The sequence below is a fragment of the Mastigoproctus giganteus genome, chromosome 3 (genome assembly GCF_048544385.1).
Source record: "Mastigoproctus giganteus isolate SK-2022 chromosome 3, ASM4854438v1, whole genome shotgun sequence".
In the NCBI taxonomy this organism is placed as follows: Eukaryota; Metazoa; Arthropoda; class Arachnida; order Uropygi; family Thelyphonidae; genus Mastigoproctus; species Mastigoproctus giganteus.
The window spans coordinates 242,403,062-242,430,414 of NC_143577.1; the positions used below are offsets into that span (position 1 = coordinate 242,403,062).

Below are 27,353 nucleotides of genomic sequence, written 5' to 3' on the forward strand. Positions count from 1 at the left end.
TTGCTTCTTGCCCTAATGGTAGCCGAGCATTCTGGTCTCTTGCCAAAGCTATTGGCCGTAACTTTTGCCCATCTATGCTCCCACCTCTGTCCAAACCAGATGGTTCTTTTGTCACTTCAGCCAAGGATAAAGCTGACTTGCTAGCATCCCATTTTTCTTCCAGCTCATGTATTAATGATCTTGGTAAAACACCTCCCAAAATTCCCAACACACTCCATTCAATGCCTCCTGTGGTCTTCCGTCAAAAGGATATCAGAAGGATTTTGATGAATCTCGATGCTAAGAAAGCTCTAAGTCCTGATGGTATTTCTCCACTTGTTCTCAAAACCTGTGCTCCTGAACTTACTCCTATTCTTTGCCGCCTTTTTTCACTTTCTTATTCAAAAGGTGTTTTTCCTTCTGCTTGGAAATTTGCTCATATCCAGCCAGTTCCTAAAAAGGGTGACAAATCCCTCCCATCCAATTATCGTCCCATTGCAATTACTTCTACTCTTTCTAAAGTAATGGAGAAATCAATTAACCGCCAACTCTTAAACTACCTAGAAACCTTCCGTCTGATCAACGATTGCCAGTATGGATTCCGTCAGTGTCGATCCACTGGTGATATTCTGGCTTATGTTACCCATTTATGGACTAATTCAATGGAAAGGTTCGGTGAAACACAGGTAGTTGCTCTTGACATCTCGGCGCCTCCGTAGCCAGGTGGGAAGGAGCAGCAGTGCGTAGCACACGCTTCTTGATTAGACCGGGGTTCGAGCCCGTCACCACCAAATACGGAGGATGCGGAAAGGTCAGGGAATGACCACCGCATATTCACGGAGCAATATGGCCTTAGTTGCTAATGCTCCTAATAACAAACAAACAATCTTGACATCTCAAAGGCTTTTGATCGTGTTTGGCATAAAGGTATTCTAAACAAGCTTCCATCTTTTGGTTTGCCAACTGTTTTTTTGTAATTGGTTATCCAGTTTTCTCTCTGATCGCTTAATGAGGGTGATGGTAGATGGCTCTCTGTCTTCTAACTTCTCCACTAATGCCGGTGTCCCCCAAGGTTCAGTTCTTTCCCCCACTCTTTTCCTCTTGTGTATTAATGACCTTCTTCCATTAACTGGAAATCCAATCCATAGTTTTGCCGATGATAGCACATTGCATTCCACTTTCCATTTTGAGAAATCTTGGCCTGCTCAATCAGCTTCACTTCTCGAAAATCTGCTACCAATTCCTTAAATGCTGATCTTCAGGTAATTCTCCAGTGGGGCAAAGACAACTTAGTTGATTTCAACCCTTCTAAAACTCAGTCTTGTCTTATATCTCGCAAAAAGGTTTCTTCTGCTCCTATGCTTATCTTTAGCGACACTCCGATTTCTAGGCAAAACGATATATCTCTTTTGGGGAGTACCCTGACTTCTAATCTCTCTTGGCACAAGCACATTACAAACATTGCTCCCTCTGCATCTAAAAAACTTGGTTTTCTCTTTCGCTCTCGGCGCTGCTTTTCTTCCAAACAGCTGCTCACTCTGTATAAATCGCAAATCCACCCTGCCATGGAATATTGTTCTCACATCTGGGGTGGTGCCCCCAAAACCTCTCTCAAGCTTCTTGATTCCATTCAGAAGAGGGCGGCGCCTCCGTAGCCAGGTGGGAAGGAGCAGCAGTGCGTAGCACACGCTTCTTGATTAGACCGGGGTTCGAGCCCGTCACCACTAAATACAGAGGATGTGGAAAGGTCGGGAATGACCACCGCATATCCCCGAGCAATATGGCCTTAGTTGCTAATGCTCCAAATAACAAACAAATCCGAAGAGGGCAGTTAGGTTAATTAACGATACATCTCTAACAGAGTCTCTCCACTCGCTTTCTCATAGACGTACTGTTTCTGCTGCATGCCTCTTCTACAGATACTTCCATGGGCACTGTTCTTCTGAATTGGCTTCTATAATTCCTGCTCTCTCTTTCAAAACAGTCCGAACACGTGCCGCCACCAGCCAACATCCATTTACTGTCCAACTTCAAACCCACAGAACCAACTTTTTGTCTTCCTCATTTATTCATTCAACTGCCGTTTTCTGGAACAACCTTCCTTCATATGTATTTCCTTATTAGTAAAATAATAAGAGAAGTTTACCTCAATATAGTACGTAGAACACTTCCGTATGATACCCTCCAGAAATTAAAACGGAAAAAACGAAAAAATCGACAACTTACCTGTACATTAGAGTAAAATAAAAATAATTAAATAATCATTTAAGTAATGCAGATATTTGACATAGTTGTTTACACTTCCTTTGCTGATTTCACACATTTATCTGATGATTGTATCATTGGCATCATACATAATGATATCCATGAGTGAGTGACCAATGCATGGAGTTTCATTGTGATCAGTTTCTTGTCCTTCTGGTACCTTTGCTCCCGTTATCTAGTGATCAGCAGTGCTGCTGTCCAGTCTGGACAGAATTCTAGATCTTAAATTCAGAAAATTTCAGTATTTTTTTTCTAATCCAAATCAGGCAGCAATAGCTAACAGGCACATAATCTCCTCCTTTGATTTTAAAAGCTTTTTTTTTTGTGTTGTAATCTATTAAAACTGTATACTGTTAGTTTAAAACAGAAATAAGGATAGCAGCATGTATTGGGAAATTCAAAACAATTTGCATGTTTAATGGATGCTTTATTTGAATAGTATATGGAACAGTTTTGGAAAATATAAATTTGTGTGTTACTCCCTACAGGCCATGCACACAAAGCATAACTTTACTTGCATGCTTCTGAATAGGTTAAGAGCATTATGCATCTAGGTTATCATGTAATTTTTAACAAAAAAGTTTTAAGCTAATGTTTTGTTAAGAAATTTAAAATTTTAAGAAACATTTTTATGATTGATAAATTTTTTGCCCACAGCCACTTGCATCCCTTACCTCATATGATATATGCCTGTGGAGAAAATGGTACATGGATAAGGGGGCTATCTTTTTCTAGTGATGGAGCTCACCTTGCTACTGTAGCAGATGATGGGTATGTTGTTCTTCTTCTTATTAGTATTTTGTTGTATCTGTGCCGACTCCTTAAGTATATTTACATGTCCTCTTGTATATATCCCTGTAAAAAAAAAATAAATTTGCTTAGTTTCCCACTAGTTCAGAGCCTTGAATGTATCTTCATCATGTGCCAGGACAAACATGCAATTAAATAACATGTGACCATAACGTAAAATGAACTTTCATCATGAACTTGATACTTTTATCAAGTTTATTTTCCTTGGAAAGGTAGTTTAGAGAATTTTCTAGCTAAATAAATTAAATGTTAAGCAAAGAATTTTGTTATACTTCCCAACTTTTAAAACAAATTATAGTTATAACTTAATTTTAATAATTGTTGTTATTCAGTAGCTAACACATTCATTGCTTCCTCGTGCAAATATGCAGTTTTGGATTTTTAATCCACTCGGAGTGAAAACCACCCCACTTTTAGAACTGTTTCTCCCAATTTGATGGACAAAAAACTGGATATTTTTGTCAAGCAACCCTCACCAGAGGCTGATTAATTCAGTAATAGTGAGAAGAAATCCCAAAAAAATGTCTCTTCCCTTTTCAGTCCAGATTGACTCAATCCCATGGTTTTCAATCCTGGGTCAAACAGGTTGTCAGAAAAATTGGCAGTGAAAGTGTTAACTACTGAGTAATGACATATATCTAGTGCATTAGCATCTAAGGCCATATAGTGCATCATCATCTAAGGCCATATAATGCTGTATAATTTTGTAACATATATAAAGCTAGCACATTGCACTTATTTACTTTATATATAAGCACTATATACAATTATTAAAAAAGATGTTAAACGTGTATTGATTTTAGACATTCTGTTAAAGTTTTTATAAATGACAAGTGTTACTCATCCTGTTTGAGTGTATACATTATTGTAATGTAATAATTTGTTTCCAAATGTAGTTTAGCACTTTTTTTTTTTTTTTTTTTTTTTACCTTTGCTAAATAAATTTTTGATATAGTGGAATGCAAATGAGTAAAAGCTTCATTAGCAGGTAATATTCATGCTCTCATAGAAACATCTGATATAGAGAGGAAAAAATAGTTTGGACTAATAGCAGCAGAACTAAATGTATTTTATTTTGGTTTTTGTGTCTCAAGATTTTTATTGGATGCAGTGTTTAGTGCATAGTTTTATTGGGATACAGTTCTGAGAGAAATAAGCTTTTGCTGATAGGAGATCCAGGTTTTAATCACAGTTAAAGGTTACAAGATTTTCAATTTTTTTTATTTTGCACCTAGACAAATAAAGGCCATAAAGCATCAGGGTACTCTGTGGTCAGTTTACCTGTTTTTTGGATGAAAAACCAGAATTTTGGAGAAAAATCCTTGCAACCTTCACTTGAGACCAACTGATTTGGTCATACTTTGAAAAAATTCTTAATTTTCTCCCATCTAGATGGTCCTTTACCTGTTTTATGGATGAAACACCAGAATTTTGAAGGAAAATCTTTGCAACCTTCACTTGAGACCAACCGATTTGGTCACATTGTGAAAAAATTCTTAATTTTCTCCTGTCTAGGTGGCACTCAGATAGTATGCCTTCTAGTAATATTCACATATTGATTGGATTTTTTTAAAAATTTTTACTTTTTTTTTTACACTGTGAAAAGACAGTGAACTAACCACTGTGTTAATTGCAGTAGTCATACACAGTGTGTGTGCACACATGCACACATCAGTGGAATATTACTGTAAAACAGTTTTTTGCTTGCATATATAAAGATGGAAGACGTTCCTTATTTTAACTGTCCTGTGTGAGAGTCAGTTAAAATCAGCTTTTTTTGCATATTGTTACAATTGTTTTAAACAATATTTTGATTCATGTAATTAGAAGGGTTATTTGTCACAATAAAAATGCTGCACACACACTGCTATTTTTTGTAAAAAAAAAATAGACCAGTACTCGTTATTCCGGTACTCATTCTTTGCTATGAGGAAAAATTTTAAATTAAAAGGATATGAAAAGTAAACTAAAAAATTGTTTCCTGATGTTGTTACTTCAGTAGTAATATTTTTGGAATGAGAACAACAAATGAAGTATATTAACACAATTTATTTAGCATAAGTTTAGCATATATTATTTATTATAAAAAATAAGTAAAAATTTGCATAGTTTCATAATCAAAGTTTTATAGAAAATTCAAAATTTTTATTAAGTTCTCATCTGACAATATGCCCACTTCTTTTCTTACTGTTTGTGTCTGTTGATGAATGACTCTTCTGAAGCAGCCACAAATCGACATATTTTGCTGGATCGAAGCGTGTCAGTGGTGGGCCTACAATTTTAAGAAATAGTAGTGAAGAACTTGTTTTTATCATCAACAGAGCTCTGGTTGGACTGACGATCTTCTTTGTGAAAATCCTCATTCACTTGATGAAATTGGTATCGTACTCAGAGTGTTCATCGAATGCTTCAATTTTTCCAAAATTGTCTTTCAATTAGGATTTTTCCTGAAATCCACGAATTGTGTCTCTTTCTGAAGCTGAATCGACAATTTTCTAACTTCATTCTCTCCCAGAGCCAGTCCCAAAATCTATGAGAACACTGTTCAAGAATTACTTGCAGGGTCCTAGGGTCCTGTGCAAAACTTATGTGGGGTGTTTTTGTAATAGTGAATTTTTTTTTTTAATTTTTCAAATTTTACAGTAACTAAGATAATAAAATAATTTTATATTACACTGAACAAAAATTAATATTAATAATATTTAATACATTAATCAACAATATTGTTTTGACCATTTGAGTGCTAGGCCCTGTTCGACAGAACTGTTGAACATGCTTGTGGTCTGCACTGGTCTCATCAAATGTCACTTGAGAGTTAATATCTTCAGGCCAATGTTTCCTATCAAGTAGGAAAAAGAAAATCACCCTCTCCTAATTCTCGAACGGGGCACTTACAGTAGATGGTTGATGTGATGATGCCCATTGTCCAAATCGGGAATACCCCTTGATCTGCTCACTGCTGACCAATACGACTTCTTGGTATGTGGGACAGGTGGTCAGATAGGTTTTACGAGTACCACTAATTTGTTGAATGGCAATCCCTTTAGCTCTCTTAATTTGTGCCTAGGAGCAGCACTAATTGCCTAAATTGCCAGAGGTAAGAACAGTGCATACCCAGTTAAGTCTCTCCTAATCCGTTCCTTATATGAAATTTTTTCTTTCAACAGCAACTATTTCAAATGTAATTACTAAGGGGAATTCAATAAAATTCGCTATAAAGGAATTCGTTAAACAGAAGTCCGATTGAGTAATTTAAAGTTCTAAAAATGGTTATAAAGTTTTATACAGCAAATGTCTTAATGATAGACAGTGCAAAATGCAAATTTAGTGTTAAATAATTTTAAGTTCATTTGAATAGTAGGTAAACAGGTGAAAACAATTTACTGAATATTACAAATTTTGAAATGTACTTCATCCAAATGTCACACATCACTATTAAAATAAAGGTGCCAGTACGCCATACTGCCCCAAAGAAGGCACTGTGTATATATATAGCTGAAAGGTATCCTATCCTGGAAGTTCAGGTTTCATTCATCAGCATAGCCAGCTGACATTAGAATGCTTAAATTTACGAACATTAACCTAAATACTGACACATTGTGACCTTGGTGCTAATTCTAATCGATGGTGTTCTTTAGGTTTAAGACTGTGTAGACTACTATTCCATAGTAAACAAAATAACTTATGATGCCTCCCAAAATCAAAAATTAATTGATGTGACATCAGGACACCTGATGGAAGACTATCTCATTACAAAGTTTCAGCAGTCCATTATTTACATATTACTGTTACTTGTTGATGTTCAAGGAGAATCTATTATAAGTATTTTTGCTGAGCCTGTTCCACTCTACATAAATTCAACTTAATATCAAGTTATATTTATTTAATTGGTTAATGAATATCAGAATATTTACTAAGAGTAGAAGTTAAAGTAATATTTATTTTAACATCTTAATTATTAGAATAATTAAATTTTACTTATTAAAACACAGTAAAATAATAACCATCTTTTCCTCTTCACGCTGACCAGGCGTCTTGAAGACGCCTGGTCAGCGTGAAGAGGAAAAGACCAAACCCTCCAGCAATGAGAGCACAACAATACAAATGGCCTTCAGTCCCCAGCAGCTTTCACTCTCCCTCTTACGGCAGCGAGAGGATCAGAGTGGAGGCAGAGGGTGCTAAGAATCTCTGGGTACGACCAGGCTGCCATGCACGGAAATTGAACTTGGCCTGTTATAACGTACGATCACTCATCGGTGAAGACAGGATATTAGAGCTGGAAAAGGAATTAGAAAATGTGAATTGGAATATCATCGGTTTGGCTGAAACAAGAAGAAGAAATGAATCACTTATAAGTTTATCAAGTGGAAATCTGCTGTACACCAATGGAAACAGTGAAAGGAGTGAAGGTGGAGTTGGGTTTCTGGTCCATAAAGATTTTAAAAACAACATTTTGGAATTCAAAAGTATATCACCAAGGGTGTCAAGACTAATACTCAAGATTTCTAAGAGGTACAGGCTAAAGATTATAATGATTTATGCACCAACATCGAGCCATGATGATGAAGAGGTTGAAGAAATGTACACTGAAATTGAGAGTCTTCTAGATGAGCAGAAAACCCACTACACTATTATTATGGGGGACTTCAATGCTAAGGTTGGAAAAAGGCAAAACAGCGCAGAAAGAGGAACTATAGGAAATTTTGGAATTGGTGAAAGAAATAAAAGAGGTGAAGGACTTGTGGAATTTGCAGAATCTCAAGGAATGTCAGTAATGAACACTTTTTTCAAGAAAAGGGTAAACAGAAAGTGGACATGGAAGAGTCCAAATGGATTAACAACTAATGAAATCGACTTCATCCTCACTAACAGAAGATATATTGTGAATGATGTTACCGTCCTGAATAAGGTAAATGTTGGAAGTGATCACAGAATGGTAAGATGTACACTTGATATAGATGTAGGAAAGGAAAAAACTGACTCGAGTAAATAATACAAAGGTCTTTGAAATAACAGAGGAGGAGAAAAAGCAGTATGTACTGGAACTTAAGAACAAGTTTGAGCTTCTGCAGACTGCTCAAACAGAAGAAAAAATTAGTCAAGAAACACTTGTCATGATGTACCAAAGATGACAAATGAAGAGCAAGAAAAACACTGACAGGGAGAAAATTCAGTATACTGAGTTATGCAAAGCCATTAGAAAGAGACTCGGAGAGGACATAAGAAGATTTAACACAAGAAAAGTAGAACAAGCATTAAGGGAAAACAAAGGATTTAAATCAGCAGCCATGAGCAGTAATACAGAAAGACAAATGATACTGAAACTGAAGAATAGCGATGGTGTACTTATAAACAGCAGAGAAGGCATAATTCAAATAGCAGAAGACTACTATAGAGAATTATACAAGGAGCGAGGGAATGATACCAGCAGTGGGGAAGATGGATTGCAAAGTAGCAACACATACGACATACCCGATATTCTTCCTGATGAGGTAGAACATGCATTGAAGAAAATGAAGAATCGGAAAGCCCCGGGGGAAGATGAAGTTACTGTAGAGTGGTTAAAATTGGGAGGAAGAGACATAACACAAAAACTGGCAAGGCTCTTCACAAAGTGTATTAGAAAAGGTGTGATGCCTAAGCAGTGGAATAATGCAATCATAGTTTTGCTGCATAAGAAAGGAGATAAATCAGAAATTGGAAATTATAGACCAATTAGCTTGTTATCCCATATCTACAAGTTGTTCACAAGGGTCATTACTAACAGATTAGAAAGAATACTTGATGAGAATCAACCGAAAGAGCAAGCTGGCTTTAGGACAGGATTCTCAACTATGGATCACCTTCACGTAATATCACAGCTAATGGAGAAAGCAAATGAATATAAAACACCATTATGCCTGGCATTTGTGGATTATGAAAAGGCATTTGACTCCATACAGCATAAGGCAATGTTTCGGGCACTGGAAAGACAAGGCATAGATACTCCATATATTATGATTTTGAAGAAAATATATGAGAGTGCTACATCCTTTATTAGACTAGACAAAGACAGTAGCAAATTTAAAATCGAGAAAGGAGTTCGACAAGGAGACACAATATCTCCGAAGCTGTTTACTGCTGCCCTTGAGGAAGCTTTCAGAAGATTAGACTGGTCGCAGAAAGGAGTCAGTGTGAACGGAGAGTACCTAAACCATTTACGATTTGCAGATGACATTGTGGTCATAAGCCACGATCCCAAAGAATTAGAGGAAAATCTTAATCAGTTATGCACGGTTAGTAAGGATTTTGGACTAAAGATGAATATGGCTAAAACAAAAGTAATGATGAACAAGTATGCCACGGAAAGGGAAATAATGATTGAAGGAGCAGTAATTGAATTGTCCCAGATAAGTCATATACTTATCTGGGACAAGTTATTAGCTGTAATAATGATAAATGGCTGGAAGTCAAGAGAAGAATAAATTTTGGATGGATAGCATTCAGGAAATATAGTCACATACTGAAGAGCAATATCCCAGTTTGTCTGAAACGTAAAATAATGAATCAATGTATACTCCCCACCATGACTTATGGAAGTGAAACTTGGGCACTCACCAAAAGAATGGAAGAGAAGCTAAGAACTACACAGCGAAGAATGGAACGAATTATATTGGGAATCAGACTGTTAGATAAAAAGAGAAACACATGGATTAGGCAGCAAACTCAAGTAAAGGACATTCTTATCAAAACTAAGGAACTAAAATGGTCTTGGGCAGGACACATAGCTCGAAGACATGATGACAGATGGACTAAGAAAATAACAGAATGGTACCCAAGAGGAGCTAGAAGAAAACCTGGAAGACAAAGGCGGAGATGGATAGATGAAATTCATGAGTTTTTGAGTAGTAAATGGATGGCCAGTGCGCAAAACAGAAGGAACTGGAAAGTTGCTGGAGTTGCTTCATCCTGCAGTGGATTGAAAATGGCTGATGATGATGATGAAAATAATAACCATAAAGAGGTGAGCTTCATTATTAATAATTAATCATGCTTCTACCTGTATATGATCATAAGTTAATTTATGAGCTCCAGAATTTTAATAATCAGCATTTAAATTTTTTGAAGTCCTCAATTATGATAAATCTGAATGACTTTAATAGGATCATTAGTTAGTCAGACTGTGTTATGAAATAAAAATGTAAATATTAGCGATTATTAAATAAAATGACTACTCCCCCATTCAGGTATCTGCGGTTTTGGGATATAGTATCAGATGAAAATCCTGAAGCCGTTGGTGCAGTTGAAGATGCTCTTTGTTGTACTTATGCTCCTTCAGGGCGGGTACTAGCAGTAGGGTAAGTGAAGCAATTCTGAATATTGTTTTTACAATGATGTGCAACCAGGCAGTATTGGCAACAAAGGTAGGAATTTATAATACTGATTATCATCTGTGCAGCCTGCAGCTCTTAAAATATGTGCTTCTTTTGTTTATGTGTTAGTTAATTTTTTTTTAATAATAAGGAAATTTAACTGTTTAAGTAGGGATAAAATGCAAGCTTATTTACAATGTTTGTGTTATAAAAAAATGGAAGACATCTATAAATTAGATTAAAAAATAATGTTGTGGTGTGGGGATTATTCTTCACACAACTGCTTTTTTACATTTAAAAGTGAGATTAAATATAATAATAAATCGTAAAATAAAATTTGAAAAAGTCATTGAACACGTTGGGCATAGCCTCTTTATGTAGATACTTTGAACAAACTGGCTTTGCTACTTACTGCGTAAATTTTATGTGGAGACACTTCACCATGAGTTGCATTAGAGTTATACTACTCTAAATAAAAAGCACTTCTCCAATGAAGAAATGTACCATGCCAAATCATGGAAAAGCACCTGCACAATATGTGATTGCACTAAGCAGCATTATCATATTAATATAATAATAACACATGAAATAGGTAAGTGAGTCTTTAACAAAGGAATAAAATAAAATGAGAATGTGAAAAGCTCATCGAAACTGGAGATAAGCTCACCAAAGTTAAAAGTTTAACACAGTGACCAATAAGTAAAAGTATCAAGTGAAATTATACCTCAGAGGTGGAAAACTAGAGGGAAATAATGTCGTGATGGTTACATTGCACCATCCTGAGGTTATTTTCCTGAAGGACTGGAAGATTGGATCAAGACATTAATTGCACCAGTGAATAAAAAGGAAATAAAATTCAATGTGAAAATTACAGGGAAGTTGATCTCTTAGTCATGTTTTGTGCCAAAGAAGGCATTGATGGAGCGAGCATTTACACTAAGACAAATTATGGAAAAGTCGGGGAGCATAATGGAAAGTTATATTTTAGATTTATTGATCTTGAAAATGCATATGACAAAGTGCTTAGAAATGTTTTTCTAAATTAAAAAAAAAAAAAATGCATCAAGGAGGAAATAAAAGAATATTGTGCTGTTAAATAACTTAGCATTAGCATTAGTAGAGGCATTTGATGCAAGAAAGCAAGCTTATGCAGCATCAGCAAAAAAAAAAAAAAAAAAAAAAACCCACTTCCACTTCACCCCTCTGTTCGTTCAAAATACCTGTCCAGCTGAGCCTTAAACTTATTTAGGCTATCAACCTCCACCACAAGGGATGGCAGTCTGTTCCACCAACCAACCACCCGCTGGCTAAAGGCAAATTTCCGCACGTCTATCCTACATCTGTCTTTCCTCGATTTGAATTTATGCCCTCTCAGGTGATTTTTCTGAGCTAGAGGAAGAATCCCATCAGCATTGAGCATGCTTAAACCATTCAAGGCTTTATACACCTCTATCAGATCACCTCGCTGGTGCCTAGTCTCCAGACACTGTAATTTGCAAAACTTAAGCCTTTCTTCGTAAGAGCACCCCTTTGTTCCATTCACTAATCTTGTTGCCCTTCTCTGTACTCGTTCCAGCAGCTCTACATCCTTCTTGAAATGAGGTCTCCAGACCTGTATACAGTACTCTAGGTGTGGCCTGACCATTGCCTTATACAATGGAATAATCACCTCCTTATCCCTGCTGGAAAAATTCCTGTATATCATTGACAATACTCCATGAGCTACTCTTGCACCCGTCTGCACTGCTCAGAGAACTTCATATCTGCCTGCACAATCACCCCCAAGTCCCTTTCATTCTCTACCACTGTCAGTGTAGTACCACAGAGTTGATACGTTGCTCTGGGGTTGCTTTTTCCCATGTGTAGTACTTTACATTTGTCAATGTTAAACTTCATTTGCCACCTCTCAGCCCATCTGCTCAACCTTTCCAGATCCTGTTGCAGCAGCATAGTGTCAGTAGTGTCCTTGACAACCCTGCCAACCTTTGTATCATCTGCAAACTTGGACATTAAGCTTGATATACCATCATCAATATCATTTATAAATACAGAAAACAATAATGGACCCAACACTGAGCCCTGAGGGACTCCACTAATAACATTAGTCCACGATGAGCAGTGTCCATTGATTACCACTCTGTCTTCTCCCCCTCAACCACCCCTTTATCCATAGCAGCAATTTGCCTCCAATGTCACACTGCTCCAATTTGTGTAGCAGTCTTCCATGTGCAACAGTATCAAAAGCCTTTCTAAGATCCAAGTATATAATATCAAAGTTATTCCCTGCATCCAGTTCTTTTGTGACTGCATCATAGTATCCAATCAAGTTGGTCAGGCAAGACTTCCCCTTAACAAAACCATGCTGTGTCTGAGCTATAACTGAAGTCTTGTCTAAATGATCCTGCAGTGCTTCTTTAACCAGTGCCTCCATTAATTTTCCTGGAACAGAAGTTAAGCTCACAGGTCTATAATTACTTGTGTCAGCCTTTGATCCTCCTTTGTGAATTGGGGTCACATTTGCACATTTCCAGTCTATGGGTACCTCCCCTGAGTCCAAGGAAGCTCTCATAATTATGGCTAAAGGTTTGCTTACTTCCTTTGCTGCCTCCTTTAATATAACTGGATAGATCCCATCCACCCCGGGTGCCTTTCTTGTGTTTATCTTCAACAGTTTCTCCTCCACTTTACTCCCAGTTATTTCAAGATTCTGTAGCTTACTGCTAGAGTTGAATACACCTCTGGCATTCCCCTTGCTGAATAACTCCTCATGTGTGAATGTCGATGCAAAATATTCATTTAGTTTGTTCGCTACCTGAGCAGGATCATCAACAGTTGACCCATCAATATCAAGTGGACCAATCTGATTCATCCCCTTCCTTCTAGAGTTTACATAAGTAAAGAACTCTTTGCTGTTTTTCTTTGCATCCCTTGCCAAGGATTTCTCGTAATCTGCCTTCGCCTGCCTAACCTCCTTTGTAACTTGGTTGCATATCAACTTGTATCTATCATAGGCTTCTGTGTCATGTGTTAATTTGTAAGTATCCCATGCCTTTTTCTTCTCTGCCATATGCCTCATTAGTTCATCTGACATCCATTTTGGCCTAAACCTTGAACAATATTTCTTAGTTGGTATGTAAAGCCTAGTAGCTTCCAAGATAAGTTCTTTGAATGCTTCCCATTTTGAATTTGCTGTTGGTAACATCATCAGTTGGTCCCACTGTATAGAATTTAAATACTGTCTCAGTCCATCGTAGTCGCCTTTACGGAAGCAATAACCCTTCCCTTTACCCCTAATGGTAGTTACCTCTTTCAGTAAATCCCACTTCAGCACACTGTGATCACTGCCACCTAGTGGTTCATTTATCTGCAGATTCTTAATGCATGAAGAATCACTGCTGATAATCAAATCAAGAGTATTACTCCCTCTAGTTGCCTCCCGAACATGCTGATGTAGAAAACAATCATCCAATAAATCCACAAAAGCCCTGCTAGTGTGTGAGTAACCAGCCCCCAAATTCCAGTCAATATCTGGGAAATTAAAATCTCCCATTATAAGACTCTCTGATTTACTGGCCCACTCTATTTCCCTGTACAGTTCCTTATTATACTCATCAGAGTCATTAGGCCTATAGCACACTCCTACTCTCAATTTTGATCTCCCAATGCTTATGTCACACCAAACTGACTCAACACTGCACTGTCCAGCGATGTCGACTGGCTTCACTTCCTTGGTTTTTATGTGTTTCTTAACTAATAGCATAACCCCTCCCCCCTTCCTATCCTGTCTATCCTTTCTGTAGACATTGTACTCCCCAAATTGCATTTCTGCATCCCTTATATCTGTGTGACACCACGTCTCTGATATCCCAACAATATCTGCCTTTGATGTTTTGAGCAATACCTCAAATTCATCAAATTTATTTACTAAACTCCTAGCATTGGTGTACACACAAGTATACCTGCACCTGTTTCTATTCTTAGCTACCCTAACACAACCCATGTGTTTACTTGTACCGCAATGGCTCCCAGCAGTCTCTGAAATACCATGCATCTTGTTTTTCAGGCTTCTGCTCATTCTAATAGAAGCAGTGCAAGAATCTCTTTCACCTCTGCCAGTGGCTACTGTCAATCTATTGGTCTTTGTCTCCCCCCAAGCTAGCTAACACTGCCTCGATAGCATCAGCAAATATTCTTGCACCCTTTCTATTTAAGTGTATCCCATCCCTGTAGAAGCAATCTCTCCTGTTAACAAATACAGTCCAGGCTGAAAAAAATTCTACCCCTTGAGCCTTGCACAATCTTTCCAGGACCGAATTGATCGACAAGGATCTCATCATATACTCCCTCCTATCGTGTCTGGGCAGAATTGCAGACACTTTCAAATTCAACCCTAATTCTCGGCTTTTGTTCAACAGTGACCTGTACTTGTTAAGTAATTCTGCCGGTCTCCTACTCTTAATATCGTTAGTGCCAACGTGTACAACTATATCACCTTTTGTGCCCTTAAAAGATGCTTAAAAGTGCTCTACAACGTCATCAACCTTTGCCCCTGGCAGACATACCCTGGTCCTGTTCCACCTATCTTTTTTACAAAGCATGTTCCCCGTTTCCCTGACAATAGAGTCACCAACAACTACTAGTTCCTTCGGGACCAGCGCATTCTGCCTTGGGGGTTGTCTCTGTGTCACGCGATGCCCAAGTGCAAGCTCTGGCGTTGATGTGGGCAGCTGAGAGCTTGATGGGCCCCTCAATTTAGTTTCTTCGAGGGCATCCACCCTGTCCTTCAAGCTCTCATATAGGCCCACAAGAACGCCGAGTTGTTGCCTGATATCGATACACTCCTTGCATCGCGCACACACAAAGACATCCCCCTTGGCAGTATCATGTTCCGTACCCGATTGCTCTGCAAACATCAAGCAAACAGTGCATTTTATAAGGCTGTGAGTCAGAGGACAACTGCCCCCCTCAGTTCTGCTCTGAGCCACAGCGCTTCCATTAGCTTGAGCCTTTTGCTTTGCTGCTCTGGTCTGAGTCATGATTCTATTAATTTATTAATTAATTATGTTATGTTATTAATTATGTTAAATATAATTAATTATATTACGTTTGTAATCTAAGTCGTTATATGTATTTATTTAAACGTACAATTTAACTGCTAACGAAGTTCAACTAACGCTATCTAGTACGGCATACAACTATCGTATCACAATGGCGGGAAAATTACGAACGGTACCGGAGTTGAAACACGTGGAAACCTTTACCGATACTTTTATGCAATTACAAGGCCGAGTAAAGAATAATTACACCAAGTTAATCAGAAAATCTCAAAATAATGTTATACTACTAAATTTAAATCAAAAGTTTTTTAGAAAAACAATAATTTCAAATCAATAAATAAGAAAAATCCACTTAGCGGCTTGGAACACGACCGTCTCTAGTAGCCTCGTCAGCAGACTCGAAGATCTTCAAGAATCTCTGAATAAATTAGATGAACCGTTGTGAAAATTAGTCACGCAAAAACAAAAGTTATGAAAGTTTAGTATAGTAGTAGCAAAATGATACAAGAAAGCAGGCTTATACAGCATTAGCCACACACACACACTGTTTGCCTATCCCTTTCCTAGTAATTTGTCTAAATCTTTTTTTTTTTTAATTTAAATTTATTCAAATTACTAACTTTAACAACACCTAGGTGTTGGCCTCTTCCAGTAATCACTTACTCTTTGGCTGAAAGCAAATTTCTGTGTATCTGCCCTGCAGCGAAGTAAGAAGTCCTGGAACGTATAATCATTATTCTTCTCTTTCTTGGTGATTTTCTTCTACTTCTCTCTCTCTCTCAGGGTAATTCAAAAATGTGTTTTTTTTTTGTTTTTTTTGGCTGGTGCAGCATAAGCCTCAGGCTTCGCTTCCTTGCACCATATGGCTAATAATAATTATTATTATTATCTCTTACGTTTGTCGGGGACTTCTGTATTTTTGGATTAACTGGGAAATCGATTATCCGGGATTTGTTTTTTTTTTTTACCATTTATCCCATAAAATCGAGAGTCCGCTGTATATATTTGCCAGCTGCCTCCCTTCAAATCAGTGATTGATTTCTTTAGAAACTAGCTACTGAAAATGCCTAGCACACGCTTCTTGATTAGACCAGGGTTCGAGCCCATGACCACCAAATACGGAGGATGCAGAAAGGTCAGGGAATGACCACCACATATCCCCGGAGCAATATGGCCTTAGTTGCTAATGCTCCTAAAAACCAAACAACAAACTGAAAATGCCAATCTTTGAACAAATTTTCTCCCCTTTTGTTAACTACCTGAAATTCTTTGGGTATTTCTTTTGGTTTTTAAGTAGTGTAGTGTAGTGTAGTGTAGTGTAGTGTAGTGTAGTGTAGTGTAGTGTAGTGTAGTGTAGTGTAGTGTAGTGTAGTGTAGTGTAGTGTAGTGTAGTGTAGTGTAGTGTAGTGTAGTGTAGTGTAGTGTAGTGTAGTGTAGTGTAGTGTAGTGTAGTGTAGTGTAGTGTAGTGTAGTGTAGTGTAGTGTAGTGTAGTGTAGTGTAGTGTAGTGTAGTGTAGTGTAGTGTAGTGTAGTGTAGTGTAGTGTAGTGTAGTGTAGTGTAGTGTAGTGTAGTGTAGTGTAGTGTAGTGTAGTGTAGTGTAGTGTAGTGTAGTGTAGAGACTGGAATGTTTTTGAGTATAAAATACACCTAATAACTGGAATCTTTCACTGGTAAACCATTCCTCAGTGCAGATGTTCTACCTTTAACTGTATTTTAAGGCTGCATTTGTCTTTTTTTTTTTTTTTTTTTTACATGCAGGTAGTCATACGCCTAGAAATAGCTTTGACCACACACATGCACACTGTCATCCCTTTATATAATGTGAAATTGGTTGGTTTGGAACAATACTATTCTGTATCATTTGATGAAGCTGTATAGTACACTATTGGATCAGTCCCTTTAAAAAAAAAAAAGAGTTTTTATGAGATAATTACAAAATAATGAAATAATTACAAAAACAGGAGAAAAATACCAGGTCAAGAAACAGATTTTTAAACAAGTATAGAATTCACTAAATACATGGCAAGCATTAAAAAAATTTGCTGAAGTCTGTAGATAGATCTGTGAAAATTTTCTCTGAGTGGATTACTTGACTTTTGACTATTGTTTAGGAATTTAAGAATTATTGTTTTAAATAATGGGCTAGGCACCACTGGAGGCAATGTCTGGAATTTGTTGGTGTGATGTTGGGACTTGTGGGGGGGGAGAGCATCTCATCCAGGCTCCAATATGGCATTTTCCAGTGGGATGTTATGAAGTTTTCTTTCATCATTTTCTTCAGGGATCAGCATTTCCTGTCCATTAGTTTTTTTTTTTTTTGCCTGTCTGACTGTTTATGCACACTTATGTCATACTTGTTCTTTAATCTTTTTACCATATCAGTTATAGTTGTCTCTCTTGTGCAGTGATAAATTGCTGATATGGAATTTGATGATAGTCTCTTTGAAACAAGCACCTTGTTTCAGCTCATTTTATGTTTTTTCTGGTATTGCCTGTACAGAAAGTGTACGAGGAATACCAGAAAAAATTGTCTTGCTGATGTTGATTTCCTGTTTTGCTGTTTGCTTATGTTTTGTGTATACCTGATTTCCTGATGTCTGATTTGCAAATGCTTAATGTGCTGAGAGGAGTATCCAAATACTTTTGGTAGAATAATATATATCAACTGTCTTAGCAGTCATTCAGTTTATGCAGTACACATTAGATATACTTGCATAATTTTGTGTATAGGCCATAACTGTGATGAATTCCATCATGTTATAGTACACTCAGTAGCAGAAACTCAAACTATGCCCTTTGTCTATTGGATATTCAGCAGTTGTTATAATAGCTTGAAATCTATCTTGAAATAAATCTCAAATTTTTATTGGCACTCAATATATGTTGCCCCTCCCCTCAAGTCTAATTGCTATTTTGAAAGATAAATATTCTAATATCAATATCCTATAGAATATTCTGTCGTCCTGAGTTCTCTCTCTTTTTTTTTTTTTTTTATGAAAACCCCGAACACGAGAGGTATTAGAATCTATAGTACTTAGCACCGTGCTTGGGTCGGAGGTTGAGAAGACGAAAGAAGATATTTGTTGACATTAGACTTGAACTTCTGTAGACTGTAATTCTCAGAAAATACATATGAAGGAAGGCTGTTCCAGAAAATGGCAGTTGAATGAATAAACGAGGAAGATGAAAAGTTGGTTCTGTGAGTTTGAAATTGGACAGTAAATGGATGATGGTTGGTGGCGGCACGTGTTTGGACTGTTTTGAAAGTGAAAGAGAGTGGGAATTATAGAAGCCAATTCAGAAGAACGGTGACCATGGAAGTATCTGTAGAAAAGGCATGCAGCAGAAACAGTATGTCTATGAGGCAGAGAGTGGAGAGACACTGTTAGATGAGTCATTAATTAACCTAACTGCCCTCTTCTGAATGGAATCTGAGAAGCCTGAGAGAGGTTTTGGGAGCACCACCCCAGATGTGGGAACAATATTCCATGGTAGGGCAGATTTGCAATTTGTACAGAGTGAACAGCTGTTTGTAAGAAAAGTAACGCTGAGAGCGAAAGAATCCAAGGTTTTTAGATGCAGTGGTCTTGCATTCACTTTTGATGTGCTTAAAATTTTTTTTTTTTTTTTCCAAGATTCACTGAGTTACTTGAAACAGTGTTAGGATAAATATCTTCTGTGTAGTGACTGATATTAGCTGTGCACATCTTGTGTATCCCTGTCACCTATACTGGAACAATTTTATGATAATAATCTTTAAGATTCATATAAAGTATTATTATTATAATACAATATTTAATAATATTGTATAATATTTTACTACATTAGTCATAGTGTTCTGCTTTATGATACGATCATTATCATGTCTCTTATTGTACATTCACATATCAGTTTGTATGTTGGGCAGGCTAAGCAGTTTGAGAACTCATGGGGAGAAACCTACTTCCTTCACTTGAGACTGCTAATTACTACAGCAGTTGAAGAGACTTCTTAAAAATTCTTCCATTTTTGGCTCCCATACTTTTTTTTTTAATCACTGTATAAAAATAAAAATTGACTTGATAAAGTTTATAGTAACATTTGATCATGGAAATTGGTGTGTTGCATTTAATTAAATTTAATTTCATTAAAATTATAAATTTCGTAAGGCCATTATAGATACCTCATTATTATGTTGCTTGGATTTAGAACATCTTAAGTTATATAATATCCTAGCAATGCAGTTGCTTAAGAAGCAAGTATAGTGATGAGGTGATGAAGAGAAAAGTTTTAGAATTTGCTCAGTAGAAATATATCTCCTGTGTAAGTAAACCACAGATGTGAGCTGAAAGATGCAAAAGAGTAATGTTATTTTGATACTTTTATTAGCTGTTTGCATTATGATGATAGCTATTACATTATAGTGAGTAATATTTCTTTAATAATTAATTTTTTGTCTAATTTATGGATGTCTTCTGGATATTTTGATGCCCAGTCAGAAAAATCAAGTTTTTGTGCCTATGTTATTTATTTTATTATTATTTTATTATTATTATTTATTTATTATTATTATTTTTTATTTTTTTTTTTTTTTTGCTATAAAAGGCTCCTAAGGTTACATTAAATTCCTGAAAATTCCTATTTGGCTTCATCCTTTTTTTTTCTGTAAAACATCCAAGTCAGTAAAGCACTGGCTACTTTTTTTTTTTTTTGTAAAATATTTTTGCAGTTATAATTAAAAAAAAACACAGTAAATAACTTGAAATACATTCATAATTAATAGAATTAAACATATCTGTGAATAGCATTCCACACTAGTAGTATATGTTCTGTTTTCTTATTATTGCCATTTACTATAGAAATCTTTTAAAAAATGAGAATGCAGACATTTTAACTACATTTAACAGCATTGTATATATATCTGACAGTGTGGACCATAAAGTGTATATTTGTGAACAATGAGAGGTTATATTTTTCCTTGATGTTTTAGTAAGAATGGGAACTGGTTTATAACCATTCACAAAAAATAAGATAATTAGTATTAGATTAGACATTTAAATTTCCCCCTTCTTTAATCTCTCATAGAATAAATGCCAAGCACGTTGTGTCCTTTGGTTAAATATTTTGTAAAACTTAGTGTTATTCACAGGCATGTTTTCATTGTCCATATAACAAAATTTGGAATTTATCCCTCTGAATTTGAAATTTAAAATATTACCCTTATCAACTGACTTCCCACCAGCTATTAGGAAAATTGTTCATTTTCTAGTCTTGGTTAAATTCATCTTGTTTAGTGTTTCATATATCTACAATTTTTATATATAATTTTCTTGTAAAAAAATTGTAGATATCCAGATGAAATACTATACTAAATTGAAATAGGTTAGGTAAATAGGTACTTTGAAATTGGTTTTCAAACTTTGAATATAAAATTATTATTGTAGAATTTCTCTGTTCTCTTTTCACTCCCTTTCCCTTTCCAGCACCCAGTAACAGAAATAGCTATTTCTCCTAAGTAGCTACTTAAGTATTTGCATTGCATTACATAGTGGTGCTACACTGTGAACCATACCACCTTGAAAGAAATGTATTTTTATAAATTTATTTTCATTTAGAGATTGTTTTGCATATCATTTGCTGCCTTACTTCCTTAAATCCCTTTTCCACAAGTTCCTTCAACTGTGCATTTTTTTAATCTATTCCCAAGATCTGTAGTAACAATATAACACTATTTTTATAATCAGTTGATATTTAAATTGATCATTTTGTTTTTTACTTGTCACTAAAGTCTTGATACACAATTTTTGAATCCTGAAACTCATATTTGAAGTTTTGATCTCTGGCATCACTTAAAAAGTTGAGTCAGATTATACAGGAGATTTAACTGCAGTATAATTTCTCTGATATGTGCATGTACATACTTTATTTATTAATTTATTTCTGTTTTATCTTTGGACACATGCACATGAGATTCGCTCCAAAAATAATGAACCAATTTTTTTCTCTCTCTTGTTGAAAAATAGTTCATTAATAGTTAGTTAGCTAAATTGTTTGAAAATACTTGCGTGCTTATTTCTCTGCACAGTCTATCACTGCACATTTGTGCTAGTGGTGGTGAAGTACTGCTGTTACTCTATCATATCATTGTCATTTGAAATATTGTCTTGATAGTACCTCCTATGAGGGATAGTACATCCTATGAGCAAACAAGTCTGTTCTGCATTATTCCAAAAGTCACACAGACAGCAAAAACCTAGACTATTGGGTTTTCTCCTTCTGTAGTCTAAAATTCTCTGCTTGTAACATGACTCTTGACTACTTGATATTTTTGGTTGCTACCTTCAACTAATCCCATGGTGATAGAAGCAAAAAATTATGCCACCCTTTATAGGAAATTAAAATGCTTCCTTTCCCGACGACTATATAATAGTTGCATTAACCATCATTCATTAAAAAAAGTGGAGTCATTACTTTTCCAATGACCCTGAGTGTATGTGTGTATATAAATCTCAGTTATTCCTGTCAGTTTAATGTTCTGAATTCTGCAATTTTCAGAGTCAGGTATAGTAATTTACACACACTTCCATTAATTGTTTGTAAATGGACATAATTAACATACTAACGTGCAAAGTGGCATGCAAAAAAATTCGCATGCCAAAAGCATATGACTAAGATATGAGACAGAATGTAGGGATGAGTGAGTTGGTTATATCCCTATAGTTAATTGTGATGGATCACTAGTCATAATGTGATAGCAGTAATTTCTTTATTGGTGTCATATGATATATTTCAGAAATCTTTTTCAAAAAAATGTGGTAGTACAGCAACACAGTTGCTCATACCCTCTTTCCTGATTCCAAATGGCAGATGCCATGGTTCTTGCGAGCTTAGTCTCTTTTCCTTGTTTGGTACTGAATAGATAAGTCTCATTCTGTGCCATTTTAAGTTTTTCCTTATAAAAAAGACATGCACACTGGTGTTCAAAAATGAAGCAATAAACCAAAAGAAAACTGAATATCTCAAATACCTGTTATGTTTTAATAAATGTTTAGGAGAGGCCTCATGTTCTTTCACATAAATGTGTAAACTTCATAAAATATTGCACATTATGTCATTTCATAATGTGCAATTTTATGAAGTGATACACACAAATTTTATTACTACGTAGTTGAATTTTTTAGACAACCCAGTCTTGTACATTGGCATCATTATTGTAACATATAATATTGTGAAATCCTTCATGAGGTGCTCTTCTTATACTTCAAATAAATAACACTTCCCCATTAGAGAAGACTACTGTTACTTATTTTCAGTTGAGTACTACCATGCAGACAGCACTGTTTCAGCCGACCCGGCTAGCCAGGTGGGTAAAGTGCCTGCCTGGCAACCCAAAGGTCACTGGTTCGAATCTCACCTTGGGCTTGGATCAAAGTACTGCAAAAAACCTTGGGAGGTGCATTATGGCCACAGAAGCCGATGCGCCAACAACTACAAAAAAAAAAAAAAAAAGCACTGTTTCAAAGCCAAGTTGCTGCTCGCTAACAAGAAGCGATTTGGCTTCTCATTAGCGAGTAGGTAGAAAAGGGTTTAGATAAGTCTCATTCTGTGCCATACAACCCATTTGTAACTAATTTACACAATATGAGAGATGCCAAAAGGTGCACTTCTTAGACTAACAATATTTTAGGGTAGAAGCCTCGGGCTATGTAAAATTTTACATAATTTGAGGCTTTCTGTCCTAAAGTATTAGCATATATAATACATACATATACAATAAATACAGCAAAGTACTTTTTTTAAAAGAATTGTTGCTACCACAGCATTGTCTCTCTCTCTCTATTTGCTTGTTAGTCTGTGAAAATTCTTTTCATGATATCTGTCATAAAGTCATCCTTATTATGGCACATCCTTATTATAAAAAGAAGAAATTTCAGAGAAGAAATTTAAAATCAACAAATTCAATTAAATTTAGGGCTGAAGCATTTAGTGGTATGCATTTTAAATAAATAAGCAATATACTTCTTCATTAAAGTAGTGCTTTTTATTTAGAGCAGTGCAATACTAATACATAGTGAAGTACCTTGACAATATGCAGTTGGTGCACTAAGTAGCAAACCTAGTTTGCTCACTGCCACATGCATAATGAGGCTATGTCCTATATGTACATTAATATAAATAAACAAAAAAACAATACAAACTACCAAACTGGTCAACTTGGGCCAGACCATTACTGGATTTCAGAAAAAAAGCTTACTGACAGTGTATTGCCTTTTCTTATTGTTGCATAACATAATACTGTTCTGCACTTTGGCTTTACTGTCAATGGCACATATTTTGTGATATACACACACACACATGTGTGTGTGTGTGTGTGTGTGTGTGTGTGTGTGTGTGTGTGTGTGTGTGTGTGTGTGTGTGTATGTGTGTGTGTGTGTGTCATAACATGTGGGATGTTAGGATCTTAAAAAAAAGTTCATGTAAATATAGGTCTGATTTTGCCTTATTTCTGAGTTTTGTGTTTTTACAACTATCTGCTTATGTTTACAGGAAATGCTCAAAATGACCACTGTGCATCTGAATTCAAGCCTGCAAATGCCTCATCACAGAACTCCTCATCTACTCAAAAGTTCCAGGTGTCTGTCAGGTTTGCTGACAGTCTTGTTCCACATGTTGGCTGAGCATTTCAATGTTATCAATTGATATGGAATAAATAATGACTTTCAAATGGCCCTACAAGTAAAAATTGAGTGGATTCAGGTCCAGGGAGTGTGCAGGCCAAGCAATGGGTCCTGCACTACCTATCTATTTATTAGGGAATTGCTCATTCAAAAAGTTTCTAGTGACATGGCCGAATGATGCAGAGCACCGTTATGCATTAACTACATGCGATGAATGACATTGGGTGACTTCTTCCAACAACTCATTTAAATGTTCTCAAAAAATTGCAGTAGGATACTCCTGTTAATTTTCCAGGCAGAACAATAGGCCCAATTAAATTGCCACCAGTTATTCCTGCCCATGCTGGTGTTTTGATTGAACAATGGCATTGGGATTTTCTTCTGCCTGTTGATGAGTGTTGTGAAAATTGACCACACCATCCCTAGTAAATCCAGCTTCATTAGTAAACAATATAGCAGATAGGAAATGCTCACAAGTACACATAAGCAGAAACTGGGTACAAAAAATTCTCATGGCAGGAAGTCAACTTCAATAAGTCCTTGTACTCTCTGAAGGTGATATGGTTAAAGTTGTTGGTTCTGTAAAAGTCTCCACATGGTGTCCCACGTTCTCTGTTTTGATTGAAGAAAATGATGGTGCTGTCACCATCATTTTCTTCAATGTGATTGAGGATCCATTCTTCCAAATCAACAGTTCTAGTGCTGATGTATCTATGACCATCTGAAACTTGTTTTCTAAATGAACTAGTTTTTGTAAGATGTTCATGTATTCTCTGAAAAGTCTTCTTATTTGGCACATGGCGATTAGGGAAGTTTTCTGCATACAGATATCTTGATTTGGCTGCATTCCATCTAGCAAGTCCATACATGAGATGCATATCTGCCATCTCTTGATTTGAATAAGCCTTCATTATTGGAGCAAATGTACAGTATAAAAATTAATGACAAGCTCCAAATGTAGTGCTCTTCGGGAGAACTAATTGAAATCACTCAAAGGACACTATGGGATCTTCTTCACATACAGCAAGGCCCTCTATGAGATATCGAGCATTGTTTGTAAACAGTCGAGTGGAGTTTCCTCAAGTTTCTGCAATATGTTCATGTATTCTCTGAAAAGTCTTATTTGCCACAATGATTAGGGAAGTTTTCTGCTTACCGATGTCTTGCCTCAACTGCATCGCACTAGCACGTCCTACATGAGGTGCATGTATGGACGTGCTAGTGCGATATACAAAAATATACAGCCAAAATGTTAATAATAAGCTCCAGATGTAGTGCCCTTGTCAAGAGAACTAACTGAAATCACTCAAAGAACACTACAGGATCTTGTTCATATAACTACATCAAGGCCCCCTATGAGATATCGAGCATTGTTTGTGAACAGTTGAATAGAGCCAGCAATGCCAAGTCGGTTTGTGGAAAGAATTGCTGGAACACAAACATAGTAACTTGGAAACAATGTGAAATCAGACTTGTGTTTTTGTGAACTTTTTTTATTGTTTTTAGGTCCTAAATCCATCCATGAAGTGGGTCCCATATGTTATGATGCACCCTGTATATATAAAATAAAAGGCAATATGTGCACTAAGTAAACAATGCATCAACAATACTGTAAAAAAGATGCAAACATTTTTTTTGTTGTACACCGTTCCATTATTATGCAGAGGAAAATCGTTTCCAGTTTATGAACTTTGAATTTAGGAATGCTTCCGAGGAACCTCTGGTGCTTGTAAATTGATAGATTTTTGCAGATGTTCCCCATTGTCCTCTTATGCTTAGTACCTGGGCACCAGTTATGATGACAGCAGTAATTGCTCTTCCCAAATAAGAGAAATCCCAAGTTTATGGAAGGTGGAGGTTAAAAGGTCACAACTATACCTTTCTAGAACATTCTAAGATATGTTCTGTGGAATTGTGATTGAGGAGAGCATGAAGCTTAATTTATCAGCACTACTTCACCCTGTACATATTGATTCATCAAGCAATCGAAAAGGTTAAACACAGGTAACTCTTGTTGGAATGCCAACAGCCATTAAATTTATTTTGGCTGAATCTTTAGAGAAGAATTTAGAGAAACTGAAACAGAGACAGTTGCCATAAAAACAGGATTGAACAGAACATTCGAATTAAGGAAGTGGACCTGGAAATAAAAATGGCAAAAAAATGGAAAAGTATCGGGTCCAAGTGGAATTAACACTGAGCTGCTTAAGTATTGAAGTTGAAAAGTTATAAATCTGCTAACTTAACTGTTCAACAAATTATGCAATGGCAAAGAAATACCAGATGAGATGAAAATCAGATACATAACATCAATTTTCAAAAAAAGTGATAGAAGAAGATGCTCAAATTATGAAGGAATTTGCATAATGAGCTCTATTGCTAAACTATTTGTACAAGTGATAAAATCAAAACCAGAACAAGAGATTGTAATTTCTGAGGAACAGTGTGGCTTTTTTACTGGACACTCACATATAGCCCATTTATTCACTGTTAAGCAAATTCTGGAAAAATGTCAGGCTACAGACCAAAACATAGATATGCTGTTCATAGACTTAGAGAAAGCTTATGATAATGTGCCAAGAAATCTTCTGTGGAAGGCTATGAAAAAAATGTCAATAATCCAATCATTAATTGATATAATTAGAAGAATCTACAAGAATCTACACATGCTGTGCTAAAATTAGTTCAACCTATCAAAAAAAAATTAAAACTGCCAAAGGATTACTTCAAGGACATTCTTTGTCATCTACTTTGTTTAAGCTATACTTGGAAGTTGTTTTCTAAGACCATAGTCATAGAAGTGCAGTTCAATTCAGAAGTGTATTCCCCTAGGTAAAAATAAGTACCTTTACAATCTACTGTTTGCAGACAACCAAGTTGTGGTAGCTCAATATGATGAAGATGCAAATTACATGGGCAGAAAGTTACTAGAAGAATATAAAACATAGGAACTGATGGTAAATTTTAATAAGACAGAGTACATAAATCAAAATGAGGATGTTCTAGGTTTAGATGGAGTACAGGTGAAAACTGTACAGCAATTTAAATAATTGAGTGCAACTATTCAGGCTGATGGATTATCTGTGCAGGAAATATGCTAGATCTGAAAATACTATGAGGGCCTAGGAAGTTGGATATGATCACTTAGGGGTGAGCCAACATAACCAAAGGTCAAATTGTGGTATCCACACTACCCAGAGAAATCCTCTGTGATGCTAGGCTGTGCTGGGTG

At 36.1% G+C, this 27,353-nt stretch overlaps 1 protein-coding gene across 3 annotated transcripts in view; it reads left to right on the forward strand.

Moving 5' to 3' along the window:
- LOC150088972 (WD repeat and SOCS box-containing protein 1-like) overlaps positions 1-27,353 on the forward strand; it is a 213,801-nt gene that overhangs the window by 107,144 nt on the left and 79,304 nt on the right. For all 3 annotated transcript variants that reach the window (XR_016546804.1, XM_090370976.1, XM_090370977.1), the window contains 2 exons: positions 2,902-3,015; positions 10,281-10,391. Coding sequence is in view for 2 of the 3 variants with exons in the window: in XM_090370976.1 (XP_090227102.1) it covers positions 2,902-3,015; positions 10,281-10,391 (225 nt within the window). In the remaining variant the exon portion in view is untranslated. The remainder of the gene's footprint in view (positions 1-2,901; positions 3,016-10,280; positions 10,392-27,353) is intronic.